The sequence below is a fragment of the Alternaria rosae genome (assembly GCF_020736505.1).
Source record: "Alternaria rosae strain MPI-PUGE-AT-0040 chromosome Unknown BKA58scaffold_8, whole genome shotgun sequence".
Taxonomy (NCBI): domain Eukaryota; kingdom Fungi; phylum Ascomycota; class Dothideomycetes; order Pleosporales; family Pleosporaceae; genus Alternaria; species Alternaria rosae.
Genome location: NW_025763577.1, coordinates 1,184,808 through 1,209,580, shown reverse-complemented (window position 1 = coordinate 1,209,580; position 24,773 = coordinate 1,184,808). Strand labels below are relative to the sequence as shown.

At 53.6% G+C, this 24,773-nt stretch overlaps 7 protein-coding genes across 7 annotated transcripts; 4 read left to right on the top strand and 3 right to left on the bottom strand.

Annotated features, from left to right (window-relative positions):
- The first annotated feature begins 514 nt into the window (after positions 1 to 514).
- BKA58DRAFT_227117 (uncharacterized protein) lies at positions 515 to 3,896 on the top strand. Its single transcript, XM_046166391.1, has one exon. The coding sequence runs from the start codon at positions 655 to 657 to the stop codon at positions 3,466 to 3,468; it is 2,814 nt and encodes a 937-aa protein (XP_046022723.1). The 5' UTR covers positions 515 to 654; the 3' UTR covers positions 3,469 to 3,896.
- A 947-nt stretch (positions 3,897 to 4,843) lies between these two features.
- Positions 4,844 to 5,479, bottom strand: BKA58DRAFT_442561 (uncharacterized protein; the record flags this gene model as incomplete). The annotated part of the gene is made up of 2 exons (XM_046173912.1): positions 4,844 to 4,964; positions 5,040 to 5,479. 2 exons carry the CDS (start codon positions 5,477 to 5,479, stop codon positions 4,844 to 4,846), a joined length of 561 nt encoding a protein of 186 aa, XP_046022722.1.
- Positions 5,480 to 6,226: 747 nt separating this feature from the next.
- On the bottom strand, positions 6,227 to 9,931 carry BKA58DRAFT_227140 (Up-regulated during septation-domain-containing protein). The gene is made up of 2 exons (XM_046166392.1): positions 8,381 to 9,931; positions 6,227 to 6,611 (listed from the first exon to the last, which is right to left on the bottom strand). Exons 1-2 carry the CDS (start codon positions 9,701 to 9,703, stop codon positions 6,444 to 6,446), a joined length of 1,491 nt encoding a protein of 496 aa, XP_046022721.1. The 5' UTR covers positions 9,704 to 9,931; the 3' UTR covers positions 6,227 to 6,443.
- An 89-nt stretch (positions 9,932 to 10,020) lies between these two features.
- On the top strand, positions 10,021 to 11,185 carry BKA58DRAFT_390133 (arylamine N-acetyltransferase 1). The gene has a single exon (XM_046170813.1). It carries the CDS (start codon positions 10,239 to 10,241, stop codon positions 11,160 to 11,162), a length of 924 nt encoding a protein of 307 aa, XP_046022720.1. The 5' UTR covers positions 10,021 to 10,238; the 3' UTR covers positions 11,163 to 11,185.
- Positions 11,186 to 11,819, bottom strand: BKA58DRAFT_390130 (uncharacterized protein; the record flags this gene model as incomplete). Its single annotated transcript, XM_046170812.1, has 4 exons — positions 11,704 to 11,819; positions 11,561 to 11,653; positions 11,351 to 11,449; positions 11,186 to 11,315 (listed from the first exon to the last, which is right to left on the bottom strand). Coding segments are annotated over exons 1-3 (240 nt in total), but the record flags the coding sequence as incomplete, so codon positions are not given.
- An 89-nt stretch (positions 11,820 to 11,908) lies between these two features.
- On the top strand, positions 11,909 to 16,094 carry BKA58DRAFT_390126 (uncharacterized protein). The gene is made up of 5 exons (XM_046170811.1): positions 11,909 to 12,814; positions 12,868 to 12,947; positions 13,008 to 13,055; positions 13,104 to 14,224; positions 14,271 to 16,094. The coding sequence occupies exons 1-5, from the start codon at positions 12,348 to 12,350 to the stop codon at positions 15,723 to 15,725; spliced, it is 3,171 nt and encodes a 1,056-aa protein (XP_046022718.1). The 5' UTR covers positions 11,909 to 12,347; the 3' UTR covers positions 15,726 to 16,094.
- Positions 16,095 to 18,481: 2,387 nt separating this feature from the next.
- On the top strand, positions 18,482 to 20,686 carry BKA58DRAFT_461785 (cytochrome P450 monooxygenase-like protein; the record flags this gene model as incomplete). Its single annotated transcript, XM_046174821.1, has 4 exons — positions 18,482 to 18,825; positions 18,873 to 19,940; positions 19,995 to 20,035; positions 20,113 to 20,686. The coding sequence occupies 4 exons, from the start codon at positions 18,482 to 18,484 to the stop codon at positions 20,250 to 20,252; spliced, it is 1,593 nt and encodes a 530-aa protein (XP_046022717.1). The 3' UTR covers positions 20,253 to 20,686.
- Between the last annotated feature and the right edge of the window lie 4,087 nt (positions 20,687 to 24,773).

The following is a 24,773-nucleotide window of genomic DNA, read 5'->3' as shown; positions in this document are numbered from 1 at the left end:
TGCGACGCAGCAGTGTGGCTTTTGGCTCGGAGCTTGTGCCTTGCTGCGGTCCGCACGTCCTGCCGAATGGCATGATACCCCTGAAAGCCTACTACGATGCGGATCCTACCATCACCAGCTCCTCACAAGCGGTAAATTCAATGGATCCTTGGGTTAATACTCACGGGTTATACCCGCCATCGCCCATCTTCCTGGAAGATCTCGAAAGCTGGTTCTTTACTCCGCCATCCCCATCACCTCCAGAAGCAGCAAACTCGATAGTCCCGAAGCGGCGCTGCATGACATCGTACTACTTTACGCCGCGCGCTGCCGTTCCTGCAGATAGCACTCAACCAGTCCACGCCCGATTAGCGCTCAGTGCAGCAGCACAGTAGGGGCCCGCAGTTGAACCCTTGGATTCCTCAATTGAGGTTGCCGGATCCCTCCTGCCGCATATCGGATCGTCATCTGCACGAAAAAGCAAACATCACTTAATGCTGTCAGCGCTGGCCGGGGGTAGCACAGGACGTGCCATTCGACGCAATTACACCCTATGTGGGTATTGACTTTGTAGCGCCAACTGAACTGGTCCCGCGATTCAGTCTCGACGGTCATATCTCCAACTACCCTGAGTCGCGCCCACGCCAGCACCACAGCCACCAATCTTCCACCATCATGGCTCGCGGCGACCGCGCACCCAAGAAGTTTTCCTTCCCTCTACCTCGCCGCTCGCGACCGAAAAACGACGACCACTACGCCCGCCCTGCACCGTCGATTGCTTCTGGCTCCGACAGGCCCTCCTGTCCCGAAGACACCTCCAGTAAAGCACATCGAGTCCTAGGGACGTCCGATGTCCTGCATCGCACGACATCTCGGCAGTCGACAATACCACCAAGTCCTGGATTCATGTCCATCACTGTGTCTGAGGCTAGCTTTGGCTCCCACATCGACGAGAGGAACATGGCAACACCCACCGAGAACGACGGATACCTGAAACGTCCCACCATGGCAACACGAGCCTCTTCAAACGTTCTGGGACGTACATATACTGGGGAAAGCAGGCAGGGCTCTGATAATAGTTCCCTCCATCGCCGGCTACACCCCCAAACATCGAATTCAACCCTTCGATCACACTATGACGCAAAGAAGTCGCCGCTAGCCATCTCTCAGCAAACCTCCGACTCGGCAGTCAGAGATAGGGCATTACGAAGAGGATATCCCCCGGTACTGACGGATCATGGCTACAACAATTATGAAGCGAGTCCAGTATCGCCTGTCATTCTGGATGAAACGAGGAAGAAGGAATTCCGGAAGAGCAAGCCCGCCCGGCTAGATCTTACAAGACTGTTCCCCAAGCCGAAGGATGGCAGCGACGGTCATGGTGGTACACTGCTTTCGCCTGCCAAGATGGTCAACTCGCCGGCCGCTATGTCATCCACCTCTGAGTTCTTTCCTCGCCCAATGACGAGGCAACCGACGCCACAAGTACAGCCTGCCAAATTACAGAAGAAGAAGAGCATGAAGTACCAGAACTCTCCAGTAAACCCTCAACCTCAACCTCAATCTCAACATCCGATGAGTCCAGTACGCAAGGTCAAAAGAGATCAGTACGATAATGCCAAGATTCACGTACGCCGTCCACCAAAGGGCGTCCAGCACTGGTTCGATGCACTCGATGAGGATAGTGAAGACAGTCAGGAGGAAATACTGGACTTGGAACCCAAACTCCACAACAGCGTCGCGACTGAGCCAGATCTGGTCCCCGCTGTTGGCGAGCCTTCGCAAGGAAGGAATGCAGCTCATTGCGATGGTCGGCCGCAGAATCCCATACCAGCGTATAAAAGGGACAGTTTTGCGCTTGAGGATATCGTCGATATTACACATCTGACCTCACCTAGCCAGTACTCTTTGGACACATATCGCTCACATACCTCAGCAAAGACCAAAACGTCAGCTATCTCCAAGACTAATCTCCAGGACTCTAGCGTCTTGTCTTTCTCCTCATCTGAGGACGAGGTCGACGACCGGTCACGATCCCGCAAGGGTAGCGTCCGCAAGAGCATGGATAGTGCCGACTACACCGGGGAGATCGTTATCGGTCGGGCGCAAGCTTATGAGCTTCCCCCGCATCGTCGTATGCAGTCCTCCGGCAAATTAAGCATACTTTCAACGTCAACAAACGCCACTATCGAAGTCATGTATGCACCGGAACCGCCTTTTCCTTCACATCATCACCCTCGTAGCAGCACCTACAGTGGTGGCAGACTGTCCAGCCACGTCAGGCAGCCCTCGATCATTCACGAAGACGACGACATCCGTCCAAAGACCGCCGTTACCACGCCAGTGTCACCAACGGCACACAGTGTTGTGAGCACGCGCACGTCAGCCAGCGCGCCGCAGCCCCAGTCGGAAGGGTCGCGCAAGTTCATGCAAGTCACGCCAGAAGAGGAGGCCTTGTTGGAGCTGATGAGGAAGAAACGTGCCGCCATGAACAAGCAGATCGCATCATCGCAGTCTTCTACACCGGAACAAGATCGACATCAACATAAGCCAACTAAACGGTCTACACCACCGCATCGTACGTCTGCCTCCCTTGCAGAATGTATGACTCCCAGCTCTGCGCGTATGGTTGAGGCACGATCCAAACACCGAGCACCCACGAGTGCGCCTTGCTCAATTGCGCCGTCACGCGGCAGATCTTCGACAACAGAGAGCCGTGCAACTACAAGTCGACTCCGTGACACCTCGGCCAGCACCACTTGGTCAGATCGAAACTACTCGCCTGTCAGTCGAGGCAGAGTGTCACACCAACTGCTAACTCCGTCCGTGTTCTCGCCACAGGACATGTTGTCACCCCCGTCTCCACCGCTTGCTGCGAGCGTCGCATCGCCCACTACTACCAGCCACCCATCTCCCTTGCCATCGCCGATGACACCTGCTCTTTACGCCGACGAGAGAGACTTCGCTGTGAAAGTTGCAAGCAGTGACACGAGCAACGAGCTTGACGAGCTAGCTATGCTTGACCACGGCATCATGCGCGCACCCTCAGTGGGCGCAAAGTCCGAATCTTCCCACCGACGACGCAGGACCGCATCCAGCGACGCCGAAATGACCTTCCCGGTGCCACCCACATCGACCAGCTTCCGCGACCTGACTCCAGTTTCAGAGGCCTCGTCTCGTGCACCCAGTATCGTCGAACCCGCACTCCCAAAGATGCCGAAGAAGAACGCGCGACACATCAGCGAACTCGCGCTCGCGAGCATAGAAACACGGAGTCGGCAGAGCAGCATTCGTTCTACCGAATCCCGTACGTCGGTCTACTCGCAGACATCAAGCTACTACAAGCCCGCCAGCAAGGGCAGAGCACGCCATTTGAGCCCAGACGCCAATGTTACGAGCAGTTCCAGGATGACGAGTAATGATCGGGATAGGGACAGCGTCAGTGATGATATTTTGGCTGCCTGGGGCAGTCTGGGAGGGACGTACTAGACTTCTATCTTTTTCTTTTCTTCCCATTTCACCATTCTCTCATATTCGGCCACGACTTTTCTTTCCAGTACTCACATCATTCCCATTTCAGCGGCATGATACCCCTCCGCTTCTTACCCGCCGCTTATAGTTCGGTTGGCCTATTTTACCTTAACTTGTAAACCCAAAGTCGCCATCTGTTGTACGATTTCCTTTGTCGCTTTTTTCCACTGCATCGCCTTATTGGGGTTTTCAGTATCAGATGTTTGGGTATCATAACTTCTATTACCACTACTGTATGAGGACGGGGGGGCTTGGTGATGAGGTTGGGCCATCATAGAACTCTTTCCGACTAGTTTCGTAAATCGAGTCACAGCATAGGGTCGAGTCGTGCATTCAATTGCGACCGACAGTATAATCACATGACAATTTTCAACGCAACTCATATTCCTTGCCATGTTGCATGTCGTGTTCCCCCCTTTTCTTTCTCAAACGACTTTCTTTTTTTGGTAAACAACAGCCGCCAGCATGTCATCATGCGTCCGTGCACCCGGCCCTATCTCGCTTCTCGCACGCCCGTGCAACCCCAACGAGAATGAAAGTGGCGTCTGCAATGCAAGGAACAACGCAGGATGTAGCCAGCCGTTCAACATGTTCCACGTTTCCGACCCGTTGGGAAAAAGCGTGATGAGACCCCTCCAGAACAAAAAATTCCAAATTCCCGAACGTGACACTACACACCGCCAACTGACCTGGACGCGGTACCCGACTCATCAAAAAAGCATGACAGCCTTCCCCGGCTTGTGGAGAGAGGCTGTTGTAGTGGTGTGAGGGTGTCTGCATCGGGATGGTGGGTGAGGGGAAGGTGGGGAGCATCCTGATGGGGTTACTCGTTTGGGATGTGTTGGGGAGAGTTTGGTGTTTCTTTTGATGACTGCGATGATCGCTGTACTTATCATGATCTTTGGGAGTTGGATGAGTTGAGAGATTTGCTGAGTATGCAAGCATTTTAGGTCGTTCTTACGAGTACTATGGCGTCTTCTTACGCACGTGCATGTTGTTGAGGCTCACCGAGTTGTCTAGCGGATGGTTACATGGCCTTGTATTTTATGCCTTTTCGACAGATTTCTAGTCCTTCCAATCTTGTGATTGAGAGTATCGTGATAGTTGCTCACAATTCGACAAAGATACTTGCCACACAGAGTGTCGATCACAGGTCTGCAGTACGAACATGTGGGAACACTGATTGCTCGAGTACCGCAGTGATGCCTTCGACGTTGTAGTTGACAAAACTCTCATCAAAATGATCATACAAGCCAATGTTGGGATAGTAACGTGCTTCCTGTAATCAACTCAATCCAAAGATACCTCCACCGACAGCCCCTCACACCCCCATCTACTGACCCTGAATCTGCACCGCAACACCCCCCTGAGGTATATACGCAGCCCCAGAAACCGTGTTATCGCCCCTCGTACATCGATCCATGATAACACCAGCCGACCTCGCGATGTCATTGCTAAAGCCACAAGTCAGCGCACCGTCCACATCGTCACCCTCACACTATCATAACGAAAAGAGAATCACAACTCACCAATTCACACTCTTAGGCGCATCATCCCTCCCCTTAACACTAACCACATCCGCACTCCCCAATCTACACTGCACCCTGGCGGTGTACCCATCAACATTACACGCCTGCCCCGCATTACCCCTACCCGCTAGATCGTTGATACAAGCCACTGCGTCGGGCACAGAAGGAGGTCGGGAGGAGAGCTGTTGGCAGTTGGCGAATGCTTGGCGCTTGTCCAAGTTAGCATCGTCAGTGTCGGGGGAGGTGGAGAGGTCGGGATTGGGATTGGGGTTGGCGGCGTTGAAGGCGGCGAGAGCTTCTGAGGGCGACATGGCATGCGCTGGGTCGGCGATGAGGCTGTCGACCCAGGAGGTCCAGGTAAATGTTGAGCGGGGTGAAAGGGCGGTGCTGCTGCCGAGGGTGGCGAGGGTGAGGGTTGTAAGGAGGGTTGAGAGTTTCATTTTGGATTGTGGGTTGGATGGGCGTGGGGATGGGGGTTGCTGGATGGTGTGGGATGACTGTAGATGTGAAGTACTTGGATGTGAGTTCCATCTACGCATTTATACCCATCTCACCTCCCACATCGCCATAGCCATCCGTTTGAAATCTTCACTTAGGCCTCCAAGGCAGCCACATCGTGAAGCTTCAACGACCTCGCCGGAGAGATTCGGTGTCAGCCCGGGGACCTTCTTGAGTTAATCGGCGAGCATGACGATGGAACAGCCATAGAACTCCTCATATTAAAGACAGCGGATGGCCAATGACGAAGGGAACCTGATCGCCGAAGACGTAACACAGCCACTGTACCGGTCCTTCAGGCTGCCCATGTGGCAGAATACTCGGAGAATTGAGCGCTGACAACTCGCACTATCTCGCCATAAGACTACACTCAAGGCCACCCATGTACAGGGGAGTATGTATTGCAAGTGGAGATATACGCATTCTATCTCTTCGATAAGGCCGCACTTCGGAAGACGATACTGATACCGCATGGGAGGCTCACAGATGTCGGAGGCAAACTAGGGAATTTACACAAGTTGTTAGTGGAAGGCAGCCCTGTGACAGTTCGTTCGATCGATCTTTGACCTGAATGACGTTGTATCACGGCAGTTTGTGAGGTTGGTGAAGGGTAGACCATGGTGTGTTGCGGTCCGAATATGCGGCGGCTTTGGGGAATGTGGGGGCGCTAGGAACGTCTATTCTGTAAGGCGTCCTACATCTTCTTCTTGGAGTTCTGGGCAATGGCTAATATCTTGACTCTAGAAGAAGACGTCGTGCAGGACGAAAGACGACACATGGTCACCTAGCATTTGATGCTTTTTCTCACTACATGGACAGCCCATCACAACGGAACAGCAAATGCCAGATTCGTCTGCGATCTTATGCTAATGCCATTCCAATGGAAAACACAGCGTATACATTACTTTATATGCAGATATGCTTTCCACTATAGCAGCAGCGATGCAACGCCAGTACATGTGTTGCAATGCAAGTCCCAAACTCCGCGTATAATGCGTGAATGATAACGGGTCCAGAAAGGTACAAAGTGGGTATATAGAAATACAAAGTGTGAGAAAGAGAAGTGAAGTTAGACGTAACATGGCGATGCAGTCAAGCGACTCGGCGTTATTGTGGCGTCGTCATAGTCCGGGAGAGTTGAGAACGTTGTGGCATAGCATCTTTGCGTAGCTGACGAACAACGGCTTCGAGCTTTCGTCGTTCTTCTTGTTCCGCCTGTATAATGTTAGCGTTCTGCGAAAGAGTCATGCATGGGATTGACTTACCCTCAGCGCCTTCAACCCCTCAGCCGTCCGATCCCTCATCATCTTCCTAAAATCTTCTCTCAACATGCGGATACTAGTCGCACCCATGTCAAGCTGTGCAGCAGCGCCATTCGGCATGCCGGGCCCAGGACTCCTAACCCCAAGCCACTTGACTTTCTCGTCACTGAGCTCGCGCTCCAGAGCTTCCTTTTCGTCACGCAGCTTGTCGATTTGCGCTTCGAGGACTTCGCGGTCCTTTTCGTTTTGAATGGCGTCCCGGGTGAGGGCTTCGTACTCGGCAGCCATACCAGACAACTCGGCTTTGAGGTTGCGCTCGGATTGCCGGGCTTCAGCTTCGGATTGAGAGGCCACATCTTGCACCTTGCGCAGTGCTTCAAGTTCGCCGAGGAGCGCTTGATTCTGCTCGGTGAGCTCGTCGAGCTCTCGCTTGATGGCCGGGTTGGCGGCGGAGTCGGCAGCACGTTGCGCGCGCGTACCGTAAGCGCCATCTAGCTCTGCTTTGGCGAAAGTGAGTTCGGTTGTGAGACGAACGATCTCGCCTTCGAGGTTGCGGAATTCTTCCTCCTTTGCATTGAGGGTGTTGGTTGCGTCCAAAGAGCGAGCCTCGGCAGCTTGCTTCTGGGCAGTTACAGCTTCGAGAGCAGCTGTAGTCTCTGTGATCTTCTCCAGGGAGCTGGCAAGTTGAGCCTGGATCGCTGTCGCCTCGGTACGGGCATCGTCCTGGGCATCCCTCAACTTGGCCTCCAACATGAGAGCCCGTTCCTGCGCGTCCCGAACCTGGGCTTCGTAGCCAGCAGTGCGTTGCTCGGCCTCTTGTGACGAGACATTGTATGCGGTGTTGCGCTCCTGGTGATCCTTCAGCTCTTCCTCGAACGTGGCCGCACGCTTTTCAGCCTCTTGCATCTTGCTCTGGAAGTTTACAGCCTGCTCTTGTACGTCCTTGAGCTGGTTCTCGTACGCGACAGCACGTTGCTTGGCCTCCTTCAATTCAGTCTCAAATGCCATCACTCGCTCTTGTACGTTGATAAGCTGAGCCTCCAGACCAGCGTTCCGCTCCTGCGTCTCGTGCAAGATCTGTGTGTCAGTCGAGATCTTTTGCTCATCGAATTGCTGTAGCTGTTCCATTGCACGCTCGAGCTCACCCTCCATGGACTTCTTCTCAGATCTCGCGCTGAGCAAATTGGTATTGAGTCGCTCGAATTCTGCCTCTTTCTGTGCGTCTGACTTGCTGTTCAGTTCACGTTGCTGCTTGATCTGGCGCATCAGGACCGATTGCTTGTCTTTAAGACTAGTTGCCCGACGGAACAGGAATTGCACCTTGGAAGAGAAGGCAGTAAGAGAGTAGGTCTCGTTAGCGTTGAAGTCCTCGTCTGGCGAAACTTGTTCATTGGCATCGGGATCTTCAGCAAGTAATTGACGTCGTTCACGTTTGCGTTCGCGTGCTTCTTCTTCGCCAGCGAGGATGACCTGCCAGAGGCCCATGATTGTAGTCTCGTACTTCTCAGCCTTCTCAGCGCTCTCGGACTCGTCAACAGCAGGAGCTCTCGAGCGGAGTTGGCTGATTTGCTCGTTCATCGCGTACTGGATCTGCTCGAGGTTGTAGAAGGAGTCTTCCATGTAGTTGAGCTGTTCGGTAGAACCACCACCAGTGATGGCAGGTGGCGGTGGGATCTTGTCGGACTGTTCGTTTTCGGATCGAGATATTACCGCATAGAGTTGGTTGTTGATGCCCTCCAGACGGCCCTCGACTTCGCTCAGAGTATGCCTTGAGTTGTTGCGGATGTTGGACTGTTCAGCGGCGATGCTGCGGAGGCCCTGGTCGAGGAAATCGAGCTGGCGATCTAGGGTTGAAGCATCCGGCGTTCCTTCGAGAGCCAGCGGCGGCAGTGAATAGTCTTCGTCGCGCTCGGGGTTTGCCTCGATGATGAGAGATCTTAGACGCTCGTTAATCTCCTGGAGACGCGTGGCAGTCGCATTCAAGGCTTGGTCATGACGCTCTGAGGAGGCTGTGAGGTGCTTGCCGGTTTGCAGCACGTTCATGAGGTTGTCGAGGTTCTCCGGTGTCCTGTAGAAGCTGCGCTCGTCGAAAGCGCCGTTGAGTCTGCCGTCTTCGTAGGTATTGAGGCTTGCGGGGCTGTCTGGTCTCCGGAAGCGGTCTTCTGACATTTCAGAGTCGTCTTGACGCTGTTTGGGTCCCTTGTGCGTAAGCTGCAGTACAGCAGCAGTGTGCATCAGCAGCTGCATATCGATCATGCGCATGCGAGACTCTATCTCCAGGCACTCCCGAATGAACTCCTCGACCTTCTTGTTGCTTGATTCAAGCCCTTCCTCTGTCTTGGGGTCGTAATCCTGCACGGTATTGCTGCCTTTGCTGCTCTTACTGCTCTGCCCGCGCTTGTGTCCGTTTGCCTTCTTCGAGGCCAGTCGTCCGAGTGAGCGCGTCGCATCGCGGATCTTCGTCTCCGACTCCAGCTTCCGTCTGACAGTGCCCAGACGTGTGTCCAGGCTCTTCTGCTCCTGCTTGAGCGCTTCCACCTCCTCAACTGAGAGTATGTCGAAATACTGGCTGTCTCCGATTGCCGTCTCAACAAGCAGATGCATGGCCACGGGGTCGGTATTCAGCGCATCGGAGTTTCGCTTGCCAGAGTTACGCGGTGTGTAGACGCCGTTTTCGCGGATGGTCTCCCTGCGGCCGTCTACGAAGACTTCTGGGGGCGGTATGAAGGCGCTGGCACCGAAGCGCGGGGATATCTGGTAGGCCATGGGGAAGAAGCTGGGCGAGGCAGTGCCGTTGATGCCAGACTGGTAGTTGGACGTCGGCGAGGGAAAGTCATAGAGGGCGCGGGGACTGAGCGTGTCCCCGGCGTAGGGGTACTGGGTGCGCAGGCCATTGGTGGTCATGTTTTTGAATCTGAGCGAGCGACGCGGCGACTCGGGGCGTTGGGGGATTATAAATGACCGGATGGAGAAGGCGACGGGAGCGCCCAACAGTAATACTCGCGCAGCCAGCGGGGGTGGTGGGCGCGCTCACGGCGAGCAGCTCAACATGGTTGCAATTGGAGAGTTGGCTCAGGAGACGCTACTCTAGCACTCTAGCACTGGACTGGACTGCGCCCGTCAAGGGGTGAATGAGCCACTAGCCGGCGGGAGTTCACGCGTTCATGCGCGCTTGGCAGGCACCGCCCATCAAGACATTCCCCACCATCCCGCGCTCTCGTCTCGTATTCGCTGCGCACTCCTGACGACACCACAGCTGGCGTCTCGTAGCGTGCCCCGCGTGAAATATTTCTCTGCAGTGACTCTAGTGCCTCTCGCGGTGAAAGTGCCTCTCCCATCTGATTGCGTCTCAGTTCGCCGCATTCGTCACTCGTCGATCGCCCCATGCCAAATTCGGATCTGCACTCCGCTATCGATAACATCCGTGTCAGTCAACAACATGAGCGCACGCGCAACCTACACCAAAGACCAAATAACAAAATACTTCGCCCGCCTGGGGTTGCCTGACCAAGAGAGAAAGTATGATATAGCCGGTCTGGACCCTAACAGCGCATTGGAGTATCTTGCACTGCTCCAAAAGCTGCAGCTAGCGGCTGTACCCTTTGAGAACATCACCCTGCATTACTCGGCCCATCATTCCATCTCTGTCCATCCGGAGGAATTGTTCAAGAAGATTATTGATGACGACAATGGACGCGGTGGATATTGCATGGAGAACAACAGACTGTTTGGGACGCTGTTGAACTCGCTGGGGTTTACCCTGTATTCAGGCGGATGTAGAGTTTGGGCTGCTGACGGCTGGACGGGCTGGTCGCATATGGTGAACTTTGTCACTATCGGCGACACCAAGTACCACGTCGACGTCGGCTTCGGGGCTGACGGCCCTGTCGTGCCAATGCCTCTTGACCGCTCGGGCACAGTCCAAAAGCACATCCAGCCTGCGTCGGCCCGTCTCCAATGGCGCAACATTGCAGGCAACACTGACCCCAACCAGCGCCTCTGGGTTTACGAATACCGGAGAAATGACGAGAGCGACTGGGAGACCAAATACTCATACAGTGAGCTAGAATTCCAGCCTCAAGACTACGCAGTCATGAGCTACTACACTTCCACCAGCAAGCATACGTTCTTCACGCAAATGGTAGTGGTGGATAAGAAGATACTCGGTGATGATGGGGAGTTGGAAGGGAAGATGAGCCTGGCGGCGGCGTCGTTGAAGTGGAACATGAAAGGCGAGAAAACCAAGGAAATCGAGTTCAAGAGCGAGGGAGAGAGACTAGAGGCGCTTGAGAAGTACTTCGGAATGAAGTTTAGAGACGTGGAGCGCGAGGGCATTGCCGGACTGCCATCAGAAATCAAGTAGACACCAGTACTGAACATTGAGAATTGTTGATTGCTCGCATGCCTACTATTGCTGTACATGCCGTAGACCCTCCCAGCGCGATGTAGTTACTATTGGGTATGTTGTATGCTGTGTCGGAGTGTCTCGCATCGTCTAGAGGAATCGCTTCTCGCACTGCCTGTGGTTAGCATCTTCCCATAGCCCAGCACCTTTATACGCACCCTCCATGGGTTGTTGAGCTCGAAGCCTTCCGGAGCAATCGGCTTGTCTGTCTGTCCGCGCATGAATCCTGTCAGCCGGCGGTCGCGCTCCATCACTGGGTCTCGTAAGTATATCGCATGAGGTCATTGTGAAGCTGTCGTACTTTGCTGTACACATGTTAGCTTTCTCCTGGTGCGCGTATGTTTCTCGCAACCTACCCTGTCCCATTGGTCGATACCCCTCCTCGTCTTCTTCCCTCCGTTCTGCATCTCCTTGAGCTTTCCGACAGACACGGCGCTGAATGCGAAGAACTGGCCCTCGTGTTAGCAGCCTTTCACTCCCAGGCGCGCCAATCACTCACACCCGTCATAATGGCATAGGGCAGCAAAGCCTCGAATGGGACACCCATGATTGCGGTAGTGTATTCAGGCGCGGTGGTGTTGCGGGGTGGGCTATCAGTGCGGACTGGTTGGAGGTGCCGTCGGCGTGAAGTGAGGTGCGGCGGCCGTGCGTCAACTGCTCCTTGGCGGCGACCCCGACTACACCAAGGGTGTCATTTCGGACGACGACAGCGCATCGCCCATACCATTTCCTGCCGAGCGACAATTATTCTCGGTGTCGCACAGACTCACCCTTTCATACGAGGCGCGAAACCCGCAACCTTCAGCCGCCATACCTCCGAAATAATTGCCTCCGCCGCGATCGCACCTCCGCCTTCCCCACAGTCACGACCAACGCGACTACGAGACCGCCGCATCTGCCTCTGGCGATTCAGTACCGCAAAAAGTCATTTCACGATACACATCAGTCGAAAACACGCGGCAAACAGTTTCACGGGTTACAACAACGCGCTAGGGCACAAGCACGACGCGCTCACCAACTACTGCATGAGAGAGCCTCCGCGGCTGCTACCACTCGCGCAACCAATGTTCTAGGGCCTATACCACTCGGACTGCGACAGTGGCTTACTTTGCCTCCAAGGTGGCCTCTGCCGTCAACTTCGCAATGGCGGAAATCATGGGCCAAGCCGCGGCCAATACCGACCCAGACGACATCGATGCGGATGGCGAATATGAAATGGACGATATAGAGTACGCACCTGGCCCGGCTATCGAGAATATGCCCGATGCTGAAGGTCATACAACAGACGCTGAGGGCTCAGACATGGATGCCGAGGGCGAGGATGTGGATGCCGAAGGCGAAGATGTGGATGCAGAGGGTGAAGATGTGGACGACGACGAGGACGAAGCTGAGCCTGTTGGCGCTGTCAAGATCGCATTGCGTCGACCCAGGTCCGACGATGAGGAAGAGGACTATGACGGCGACGATGTCGCAAGGGAATCCTCCGATGCTAAGTCCAGCGACAGCGACGAGTCAAGTAACCTTGATTCCGAAGAAGAAAACCAATGGCAGGAGAGCGATGGTGGTGAAGAGGATGAAATTATCAAGTCGAACAACCCCAACGTGTGCATGTAAGTATCGCCCGAGAAGATTGAACCTGTAAAAACATTTACTAAATAAGCAGATACTGCAAATTAGACGAGGACAACGACCCCAGCCCGGAATTCGAGGAATACCTCTCTTGCGCCCAGTGCGGAGACAATGGTGAGTTCTCAGTTGGGAGGTTCGACTTACGATGTGGTTACTCACACGTTGTTGGTCCAGCACATCGGCAATGCGCCCGTGACGCTAATACGCTTAGTCCCGATGACGGTATGTCCCCTTGTCAGGCCCGAACCGCACCTTACTAACGACGAATAGATGCAAAGCTTTGGCGCTGCGAGGAATGTATCAACAACTTCCCAACGGAAGCAGAAGAAGAGGCTGACGAGCCTTCTACTCGTCGGAGACGTTCGTCTTTGAACAAATTGACCAAGGAGTTGCTCCCTTCACATCGTGGGGTCGATCCCGAAGGACATTCAATCTTCAAAGAGCTAATTCTTCCCGACGAGCCAGCAGATGGACTACGTTCGCTTCGCAAACGCAAGACTTCGCAGGAAGAGGAAGCGCCGATTCCGTCGAGGCAAACACGGAAGAAGCGGAGACCTTCCGAAGCATCCAACTCAGATGCGGCGCCATCAGTGCCTGCAGTCTCACCCCGGCCACCTTCAAGAAGCGTACGAAGTGCTCGTAGCGTCATGACGGATGGTCACGAAAGTGGAGGCGAGGCAGAGCACACTGGTTCAGATCGAGAGGCAGGGCGCTTACGACCAGCGCGAGCACGTCGTGGTCAGCCTAAGAGGACTGACAAACGACCACTCGCATGGATCGAAGAGGCTCAACCTGGGAGCCTGATTATCGCTTTCCATCTCAACAACGAGAAAGTCCAGAAGATTGTCACCGCCAAGCCCAAAGTGAAGACACTCACGCGCGAGCAAGAGCGACAGGAGAGGCGGCGCGAGAGGGATAGAGAACGTCGCGAAAGAAATCGTCGAGCTGCACAGGCTGCACGAGAATCCTCAGAGGTCTTGCATTACCCAACAATACACATTCAAAATGCCACTCCGTTCGCAGGCTTCACCGACAGGGAGCCAGACGAGGTCAAGAGCAAGCCCTACGGTGGTGTACTTTCAGAAGCCGATGCCGATACATCCAAGACCTATCCTTCGCCCGCCGACCGGAAGCGGTTCGACGATGCTCGTATCAAGGCTGAAGAAGAATGGAAAGTGAAGCAGGCCGCACTTTACCCGCCCGAACCACTCCGGTCGCACAAGCAAGCAACCACGGCGAGCAAGATCAAATGCGTCAATTTCGGTGGCTGGGAGATCGACACCTGGCACGCTGCGCCATATCCCGAAGAGTACAGCAAGAATCGGGTGCTTTACATATGCGAGTTCTGTCTCAAGTACATGAACTCGGATTATGTGGCATGGCGGCATAAGGTAAGCATTTCGACTTCTTTCCAAGACCATATACTAACAACCACAGCTTAAATGTCCAGCGAAGCACCCTCCTGGCGACGAGATTTACCGCGACGGCAAGTACTCTTTCTTCGAAGTCGATGGCCGAAAGAATCCAGTGTACTGCCAGAATCTCTGTTTGCTCGCCAAGTTGTTCCTCGGTTCCAAGACGCTATACTACGATGTCGAGCCCTTCTTATTCTACGTCATGACAGAAAATGACAACTTCGGGTGTCATTTCGTCGGCTACTTTTCGAAAGAGAAACGGCCCAGCTCGCTCAACAACGTTTCTTGTATTCTCGTACTTCCCATTCACATGCGCAAAGGCTACGGACAGTACCTGATCGAGTTCTCCTACCTCTTGACCCGCGTGGAGAGAAAGACTGGAAGCCCCGAGAAACCTCTCAGTGACATGGGTTTGGTAAGTTATCGGAAATACTGGCGGCTTGTCCTGTGTGAGGAACTACTCCAACAAAAGGCTGCGATCAGCATATCGGCCATATCAGATCGCACCGGCATGACACCTGATGACATTGTATCAGCATTGGAAGGCCTACGAGCTCTCGTGCGCGACCCTGTCACGAAGAAGTACGCGCTGCGACTAGATCTGAACTACTTCAAGTCATACATTGAGAAATGCAATGCAGCAGGCAACCCAAAGATCAACCCAGACTGTCTGATATGGACACCGTACGTCATGGGCCGTTTAGGTCAATACGAAGATGGACCAGCCTTGCAGACAGTGCAACAGCGCGACGAAATCGAAGAAGAAGACAAGCCCGCACCCGAAGAAGGTGTACAAATGGCAGCAGCAAAAGCCAACGGTACAGGCGATGAAGCAGACGGCCCCCACCCCGCCGAAGACTCCATCAACGGCGGCTCACCAGCCCCTGGCACACCCCTCGCAAACGGCTCCACCGTCGCACTCGCCGGCTCCCACATGGACGAACCCGCAATCCCACCCTCGCGCTACGAAATCTTCCCACCCATTCCAGGGCAACCTGCGCAGCGCCGCCGACCCGGTCGCCCCTTTGGCTCCCGCCGACGTACCAGCACTCCCAACCGCATCCGCAACACCTCCCTCTCCATTCACACAGCCCCTGTATCCAAAATCCAACTCTCGCCCAGCCGCGGCGCAAAAGCCCTCATGTCGCCCTCCGCGAACGGCGCCCTCACACCAGGTACTATCTCCCTCCGGCGTACACGCAGCCGCCTCGGCGAAAGCGTCACAAACGGGGACGATGTCTCAGACGGCGGCGCTGTTAAAGCTGTTGTTGTTAATGGGAGGAGGAGCACAAGAAGCTCTGCTAGCTCGAGGGGTAGCATTGACTTCAAGGGGAAAGGCAAAGCGTTGCCGATTGAAGAGGAACAGGAGCATGATGAGGATATTGATGCCGATGGCGATTATGATGAGGAAGAGGGGGATATGGATGTTGATGCTGAGGGGGAGGAGGATGATGATATTATCATGCAAGACGCGTGATTATTGTCGTTGAACACCTTTTGTTCTCTTCTCTTCGACCACGTCTTGTAATACTTTGGTGTCGGTGTTGATGTTCATCTGGGCTCTAAAGGCGCGGGTCTGATATGACACCGAACCTCCTTTTCTCTATTCTCTTTTTTTTTTATCGATCTCAGCGCGGAGAAATAGGGTTTCGCTTCTTTGTAGTATCACAGTTGTGCGCAGGTTGGGAATTTTGGTGTATATGCATTACGGAGATACCTTGGGACAGCGAATGGGAGGACGAAGGGAGGCGTTAATCAACATATCAATTTTAACTCTGGAGATGTCTCTTCTTTCGACTTCTTTTGTTAGTGATGTGTGGGTATGACGTTTTTGAGGTGGTGTTTGCATTTTGCAGTTGTTGCTGGTAATCCATGCATTGAACGACGAGTAGTGATGATGCCCTCCTAGTTCTCTTTCTTCTAAACTTCAATCATACTCCTCATTTCTGCTCCACCTTCCACCATGCACTTATCTTAACGCGCTTGACCTGGCTGATAGCCCCAGGGCGCTCGAGCTAGGTGGCAATACAGATCCGAAGTGTGCTGCTATGTCTCCACATGCTGCGCATATACTCGGCTAAATACTCCTGCAGACTGTGGAAGCGATGTCATCATGGAAAGCCTCCGGAAGTTGGCGCGGTGGACATGCAAATATAGTGACATTGGTGGATTGGGAATGCGCCGGGTAGCTAGGTAGCTAAGTAGCGTGTTGTGTCAGTGTGGTTGCGATGCTGCAACTGGGAATTCCTATACCCCTAGGTAGCTAGTCACGACAATCGAAAGACAGGTTTTTGCACCTACCCACTACCCTGGTGATGATTCTCATTCCTAGTGTCGACGGTCCCTGCAACATTGGACCGAATTAATCATATACAGGCGATTTAATCGACGTAGCTTAACCCAATGTCACCTTGTGTGACCCAATCTTCTTGAATGTCTGCAGATATTGGAGCTGACTGTCATCGTATGGTCATATACTAATGTGGGCAGCATGCTTACTTAACCTAATAGGACATCTTACTCAGCCTGGGCAGCTCGAATGCATTACCCACCATTGTGATTTACACCAATAAGGACGTGATTGATCAAAGGCTCGTTGGCATGTCATACTTTACTTCCGAACATTCATCGCTATTCCTTTCGATGAGCAGCTGCTTACTTGAGAACGTCTCCACAAAAGATGCTTGAAATCTCGAAAGCCGTCTACCTGTACCCGTAGAGTCTGTTGGCACGACATGCATACATGGAGTGTGTGTATTTGCTTCCACAATGGTACATTCTTACGTTTTGCCTCACGTTGAATGAACCATTGTCCATTGAAATTTCGCAATTTACTGTTGACGATCAAGACTACTGAATGATGATGCTGTGAGTTTCGGATGTTGCTGACACAAACACACCACCCGTGCATAGCACTGCCTTACTTTCATTAAAACACGAATAATAGCATATAAGCATCACATCTTCCCTTCCACGTTGTTTTCTATGTTCCCGCTCTAGACCATGTTGTTACGTCAGTATATGAATTCAACGTGAAGAATATATTGGTGCCTCAACAGGAGAGCGGCGAGTCAGCAGAACTCTGCATTTAGGACTAGACCCGCCGATGAAGCGCGCCAGTAAATTCTGGGGTATATGACCAGTGGTATCATTTCCTGGGGCGTTACGAGTTCACTATTGGATGCGCATGCGACGAACAATGGCAGAGATGAGACGACGGAAGCGTATGGTACCAGGCTCAACTTTCAGAGTTGAGGATTGATCAGGTGTGTGAGATGGGATAACTATGAATTCATATCTCACGCAGAACAGGAGTGCGTGTTTTGAGCGCGAAGGTATATCGCTCATGCACTGACCCAGATCTTACTCCTTCTCTCTTCGCGCGAGATATCCAATTGACCTTCTCGACATAGAGTCCCGGGCTTCTATGCTGTATCCCGTACCGATCCTCGCACCACAGCGGACACAAATCATTTACCGAACATGTCGTGCTACAGCGCACAGCCCGTCACCTATCGGTCTCCATGGCATTTCCAAAGTGAGCATGACTCTGGATCTCCTCCCAGCTCTACACATAGCCCAAAACCCTATGATATCACACAGCATATCAAATTCCCATCTCATTACTCCATGCCCAGTATGATCTGCCATGCTCTCAACGTCGATCTCATACGGTCTGTGTAAGCATAACACGATCTCCCGCTTGTCGCTGGTACAGGATGCCGAACACCGGCGTTCCCCAAAGATAAACTCCATCTTTGATGTAACTCGCCGCTTTCGCTCCTCCTTGCATCGCAGTGCAGCGCGTTGCATTGCATTTCCCTAGTGACTGGTGCAACCTGAAGCCCCGTTGGGGTGCCGATACCGCATGCCAAGCCTGTGAGCACGCAATGATCGAATTTGGTGACACCTTTGTCGTGAGCCCCTTTGCCAGACATCCAACATCGCTCTCGACTCGCGTGCTGAGACTTGATGGAGGCTGAAAATGTTCGTGGCTGGATAGCGACGGATAGGGCTGAGGGCACTAGTCCCGCCACGGTTAGACCGGGTCGCGATAAGGGTGATGTGCTGCGGGGATGTCAGAGTAGGATAACCCGATCGAAGCGGGACAGAGCCCGAGTTTAGCGCTGTCGTTCGCAAGGCGTTGTTGACATCTGCCTTTTCTTTTGCGTTCCTGCATTCTCGAAGACGCCTCTACACTTGCTTTTCAAATCTGTGGCACGTTACAACACGATGCTTGGCCTGTCGATTTCCGCCCTGAGTATCCTTTTCCTACTTCTCATTATTGTTCAAGTGCTCGCTAGCTATGCGCGCAATCCATTGCGCAAGGTCCCCGCTGCTCATCCGCTGGCGCATTTCACTTCACTCTGGGTGCATTCAGTTCGCTGGCGGGGTATTGAGAATGCGACACTCAAGGCAGCGCATGACCGCTTGGGCCCAATCGTATGTTTGGGACCCAGCGAGATCAGCGTGAACTGCGTCAAGGGAGGGATCCGAGACGTGTATGCCGGGGGGTTCGAGAAAAGCAGTGCCAAGGATGGTTACAATTGGTATGCTTTCTTTTCGAATTATGGAGGGTGAGCACTGTCATATGACCGGCCGTGCGTTTATTGACTCATATTAGAGTCGACAACATGTTCTCGACTGGACGCAACAAGCCGCACTCGCAGAGAAAACGGATGCTGAGCAACATCTATAGCAAGTCTCACGTCACGGCAAGCGAGGCACTGCTGGGCCAGACCTCTGCCATCATCTACAAGCGCTTTTTGCCATATCTGGAGTCAACATTTGCCGAGTCTGAGAAGGGCGTCCTAAACATCTACGCCCTGCTCAGTGCGACTACAATGGACATTGTGACGTGCTTCATATTCGGGCTCAAGGCAGGCTCGAACCTAATCGATGACCGAAAGCAGCTTGCGTGGTTTTTGGATTTGTACAACTCGCGTCGATCCTACAACTTCTGGCCGCAGGAGTTCCCACGATTTACTAGCTTTGTGGAGAAGTGGCTTGGCTACCGATTGACACCGAAGTGGGTCGATGAGGCGAACGGTGAGATCGAGGAGTGGACGGTGAGGATGTGCGACGATGCTAGTACTGTCTCGAGCGCAGGCGACACACAGATCGAGGATCGACCTGTGGTGTGGCAGCAGCTCCAAAACACCATGGCAAAAGCCGCAAAGGAGGGCGGGCAGAGCACACTACAGACTCAAATTGCGAGCGAGGTGCTTGACCATCTTGCGGCCGGTTTCGATACGTCCGGGATAACACTGGCCTACGTTGTTCACGAGGTCTCGCGACATCCGGAGATCCAGGCCCGTCTTCGAGCTGAGCTGCTTGGTCTCTCGCCACAGCTTATACCGTCATCCGCGCCAACACTGCCTGATGCTAAGGCCGTAGACAGCCTACCATTCCTCCATGCCGTCATATGGGAGACCCTGCGTCTTCATTCGGCCATCCCGGGCCCACAGCCACGCTTCACGCCGCCGCAAGGCTGTCAACTTGGGCCTGAAGAGGCTTCGTACCACATTCCTAGTGGAGTAAGGGTGAGCGCAAGCGCGGGCTTGTTGCACCTCAACGAGGAAGTGTTCGAGCGCGCAAACGAGTGGAGGCCAGAGCGATGGCTGGACATCGAGAAGCTAGACGAGGAGAAGCGGAGGGATATGGAGAGCCGGTGGTTTTGGGCCTTTGGAAGGTCAGTACTACTTCTCGAAGCACGTTGACCTTTGACGCTTACTATGATGGACAGTGGCGGACGCATGTGCGTTGGAAGTCACTTGGCGATATATCGTAAGTGCTGATCCTTCATGGTTGCTTTTGGGTGGTCCGTTCCCAAGACATCGATGGTAGACACTGACTGAAGCCAGAGATGAAGTACATCATCGTAGCGCTGTATTCCAACTACAGTACCACGATCGTTGACGATAACGGCATCGAGCAGATGGATTCGTATACTGCGCCACCCAAGAGTGACAAGCTCATGGTAAGACTTGAAAAAGTAGTGTAGGAACTAAGCTTGCTGAAGGCTCTTACCTCAATGATCAGGAATGTTTGGACCCTGATCTCCGACACTGAACAAGGAAGGAAGCATCTGCCCCACCGCACGTTCAACTGGTCCTGGCGGGCAATCGCCTTGACGGAAAAGCAAGTGTACTGTCGGCAGCCGTACGGCGAATTAAGAGTGTGCGGCCGGTTCACGCCGCTGGAAGATCGTACCATGGTAGAGTTGTGGGAACCGTACGTAATTAAGCCAATCAACAGTCATCGTTTTATACGCTATCGTGGGGAACGCAGCGTTAGAATCCTTCAAGGGCGTTCACCTCGTTTTTGGCGGGCTGTAAAGGCTTCGAGTGCTTGGATAGGTACCTGGCAGTGCTGTGGTGTGCTTCTTGTCTCAGCTGGGCGAGAGAGTGCCTGTTGATCTGCTTCTTCTGCCAATACAAACGCATCAGCTTTGGCATCAGCTGCATTGCACTGGCCACTTGGCTAGCCCAACGTAAATCATCGTAGTTCTGCCACAATGTCTTGCAGCCAATGACGACCAGGGAGTTGCGGGTTCGCTCGACGCCGGCTATGCAGCATCGCTTTCTCCAGGGATCATGTCGTTCTGTACAACCAGTGGCCAGCTGCGTACATACATCATACTTTCTTGGCTCATATGAGGCCACATTCCGGCTGAGAGTTCAGTATACGCTTATCGCCGACTTCCGATTGTGATGTATCAACTCTCGGTTGTGATGCATCATGAGAAACACGTGTATGATACAGTGATTCTCGGACTGATCTTGCAGTCGGCGAAGCTGCTCAACGATCGTAAGCTTGCGTTCTACGCAACGTGATCCATGCGGAGTGGTTCATGTGGAGTAGCTGTTGTGCAAAGTGGGGGCGGTCGGGAAGAGCTGTGACCAATATTTACAGCAACAATAACGGGGTTGGAAGTCTGGTGGATCTGGACCTGGCCGCATTCGCATTCGAGGGTCAGTCGACTCGAGTGGCTAGGGCAGGCGAAGTGCAGCTGTGCTACACTCTGTTAGCCAAGTGCCGTGTAACCCAAGACCGATGTAGTGATTATCATGCGACAGTATCCTGCTCGGATGGATGATGGCTTTCGGGGCCGCCGGACAGTAGTTGGTGTCGAAGCTGCAGGTAAGCAGTCGTTAGTTGCGGCGGCAGAGAGGCAGCGCCATCTGGCCCCATTGGGGGACTGATAGGAATCCCATAGGTACTGCTGTGAATGCCGATCAACTCTCCTGAGGTGTACGCAACCGTGATGTCTACAGAGTATGCCGTTGATAATCTGCGATGTACTCTCAGAGAACTGTTTGGCGACCTTCAAAGACAGAAAAAGTATGCCTGGATGCATATTCACTGACCGCTTCGACGCATCTCATGTCAAATCACCAGCATGTGCACGATCTTACAGATCAAGGCTGCTGTTACTGACTACTTAGCCCAGACGCACGATGGTGTAGTTGCAGCGAGCCGTCCGATCTTTGTCACGAGAACGAACTATGGTCGTTAGTGCATTGTTTGTGAACCATGTGTGTTCATTCTTTCGATGATTGCCTTTCCGCGGCAGTTGCAAACGTGGCTATGGCGCCTAAGACTCATTGCGTCCACTGCATACGGCTCAACGGAACCAGAAGCCTAGTCGCGATTTGTCCCAAGATACCAACCGTGTTTGTGCAGTAGAGACCTTAGATCCAACAGAATGCAGGGAGGATGTCCACGAGGTCTATGCGATAGAGGCCATGTCACCACCCCACATTCGCATGAGGGGCCCACAACTTCGAGGCACTGAAAAGGTTTCCGAGCTTGTACAATGCGAATATCCAGATTAAGACGCTTAGATGGGGGTCAGATACCAGAGCAGACGGGCAACCCTTTTCTTTGGACTGTGCAGGCAGATTTGCGATATTCCAGAGTGCACGCCTGACTAGTATTGCAATATTGAGTGATAGTGAACCTCATGGCAGCCCGTGACGGCAGCTGATAATCTCTCGACAACGATGAACAGCCCGAGCCTCCGCCGTAGTAAGCGAAAAGTAAATTAAGCGCATACAAGGTCGATGTTGGGACAATATTTGCAACATATGCAAAGGGCCAATAGCGGGAGGCTCTCGTATCCTGCAGGAACAACGGCATGTCGGAGGACGGAGAGAAGACGTGGTGCACGAGGGAAAGCTGCCGAGAAAACGAGACGATCTGTCGTAGAGGCGCAACAAGCAAGCAGCTAGCACTCAGATCATCATGCTTTGACGGCAGCGACTGTTACCTGGTGATGGCGACCCGGCAAGACTTCGTTAAGGACATGGCTGGCTATAGCGCTGCTGTCAGAGGTAGACTGCCGACCAGATGAGGTATCGCAGGAAGTGCGCCGGCCTCTCACTCGCTGGCAGTTTGTGGCTAAAGGGGTGTTGGACGGGGGTGCGGATGACGGTGTAACATCGTAGAATTTCTTTCATAAGGAGAACGGAGCATTCGGCGGTCTTCGCTTGGAATCGAACCACATCCCTGCAGAAATCCTCCCAGCCACCGCGCGACTTGACGGCGATCATCCTCCCCACATGCATCTTCATAGCCTCCAGACGACATCACCCGCCCTCAGCCCGACAAACGTGAATGCACAATGCGTCATTGCTCCATCGGTCTGCAGCGCCCAATGGGGACGTTTCCTGCACGGTTCGACGCCCGTTCCAGGTCCGATTGACGACAGAGAGCGTACCGGGCACTCTATCGCAGCGTGCGTGCCGTCTGCTGCAGTGATACGCGACTATGTTGTGGGTATCCTAGCCTCGACTGTCCTGTCAGTTTAGCCTTCGAGTCCTGAGGCACGTCCCGGAGCCGCCATCGTGCGCCGTCGGAAAGCGTGTGACAGCCGCCATGTGTGTGGACGTGTTCAGTACCACTGCACTCGCCTGCGAGTGGTCCCGATGGATATGTTGGGTCCGTTCATCAGCTAACTCGAGCGCTCTGTGCCTCTAGCTACGGATCAGAGGAACCGTAGCAAACAGGCTGTCGAACGGCGTGATGCTGAGATATTGGGCGCCAATGGAGCATTATATACGACCTCTCAAGTAGAGTAGTTGCAATGGCTAAATTCCGAGCGTCGCTGTGAGTGTCTACAGGCATGGGGCTCTTCCGTTGCATGCAACCGGGTCCCCCGTTCGATGCCCTTGGACAGTGCCCTACCAACCCTAAACCTGGGATTGCCGTTGAATCCAAGCCGTCTCGCTATCCTTGCTCTACTGCCGCGCAGTCTGTGCAGCCAGGCTCTGCCATCCGGCTGCATGGGATACCCTCGCTCTGGCAGCATAGTGCGGACGGGCTATTGCTGCATTCTAGCGCCAAACGACCCTTGGGCTCTCTTCGGCTTCATTCGAAAGTGCTGTTGAGCATATAGAACAGTCGCTGCACTACGGCACAGCATCTGCGACCAGCTTGTCTTCTTGTACCTCGTCCCGCCGTGCCGTCCTTGCACGCTGACACATGCACCAGCGGGCTGGACAAGGTCCCATCTCCATCGCGAACCCGGTATCTCGCTAAGTGCATACCGTCCTGTCGTTTTCGATTGTACCCTCGACGTCATCAGCAGAACGCATCAACCACGCTGCAGCCCTCTCCGGACTCGACGAGGTGCAAGAGCAAAATCAACCAGGCCTGTGTCAACAAGCGAGAAACCTTAGCTCCCAAAGCGACCGTGCCTACAAAAGAAGAAAGAAGCCCAGGCGACGTTCGATTGGCTGCACTAGAGGTTGTTCGCATGATTCACGGCGCCGCTCGTTCATCTCTTAGCACGCTAGCTCGGAGAGACCCTACAGCACTGATCGGCCGCGCTCGGCACCAGTTGCACTCGAGACTAGACGGAAAGTGACGAATCACCGTCGAAGCCGCCACGGAAGGACGAGTGTAGAGGAGCCCCGATTGAGACGACTACCTCGAGGTACCCTTGCCAGCTCTTCTACCTTGTGTCTTACTCTTGTGCGTTTTCCTTCATGAGCACTGCGACGTCGTCGCCCTCGACGCTCTCCCTCTGACTTTCTCTTCTAATTCTATAATATTACCAGATTGCCCTAGACTTATCCCCGACACGTCATCGCTGCTTGACTGGTCGACCAGCACGACACTAATACTCTCGAAGCCCTTGGAAACAGCCCTCTTTGTTATAACATTCGGAGCACACCAAGGCAATCTCGACCACGGTTCGGTACCAGACCTGCCTAACCTCAGGTTCAATCGCAAACTCCCCTTCGAAATCAAGCTGGTGCTATGCCTTGCGGAGACAGTGCGGAAAGTACGGTGTTCTACAGGTTCCACGCTGCAGGTGCTGAGCGACGCAGGCGCAGTACACATTTTTGTTGTTGCTTCCATCTGGGCCACTTTCCGTTGGAAGTCACGGTCAAGGGTGGAGTCAAACATCTCTCCGCAGGCGGGCCTTTAGTTCGGTCCCGTTGAAAGGCGAGCACCAGATCCACTCCCGCGCGCGCCATTCTGATATCGCCGCTTTCCAGAGGTGCCTCAAATTTCG

What these genes read in the sequence shown, in the direction of transcription:
- BKA58DRAFT_227117 (XM_046166391.1), top strand. Translation starts at nt 655, where the DNA reads ATGGCTCGCGGCGACCGCGCACCCAAGAAGTTTTCCTTCCCTCTACCT.
- BKA58DRAFT_227140 (XM_046166392.1), bottom strand. Translation starts at nt 9,703, where the DNA reads ATGACCACCAATGGCCTGCGCACCCAGTACCCCTACGCCGGGGACACG. An exon ending in ACCTCGAGCAGATCCAGTAC is followed by an intron (nt 6,612 to 8,380) that starts GCGATGAACGAG and finishes CGCCATGTTACG; the next exon opens with TCTAACTTCACTTCTCTTTC.
- BKA58DRAFT_390133 (XM_046170813.1), top strand. Translation starts at nt 10,239, where the DNA reads ATGAGCGCACGCGCAACCTACACCAAAGACCAAATAACAAAATACTTC.
- BKA58DRAFT_390126 (XM_046170811.1), top strand. Translation starts at nt 12,348, where the DNA reads ATGGCGGAAATCATGGGCCAAGCCGCGGCCAATACCGACCCAGACGAC. An exon ending in AACAACCCCAACGTGTGCAT is followed by an intron (nt 12,815 to 12,867) that starts GTAAGTATCGCC and finishes CTAAATAAGCAG; the next exon opens with ATACTGCAAATTAGACGAGG. An exon ending in CGCCCAGTGCGGAGACAATG is followed by an intron (nt 12,948 to 13,007) that starts GTGAGTTCTCAG and finishes TTGTTGGTCCAG; the next exon opens with CACATCGGCAATGCGCCCGT.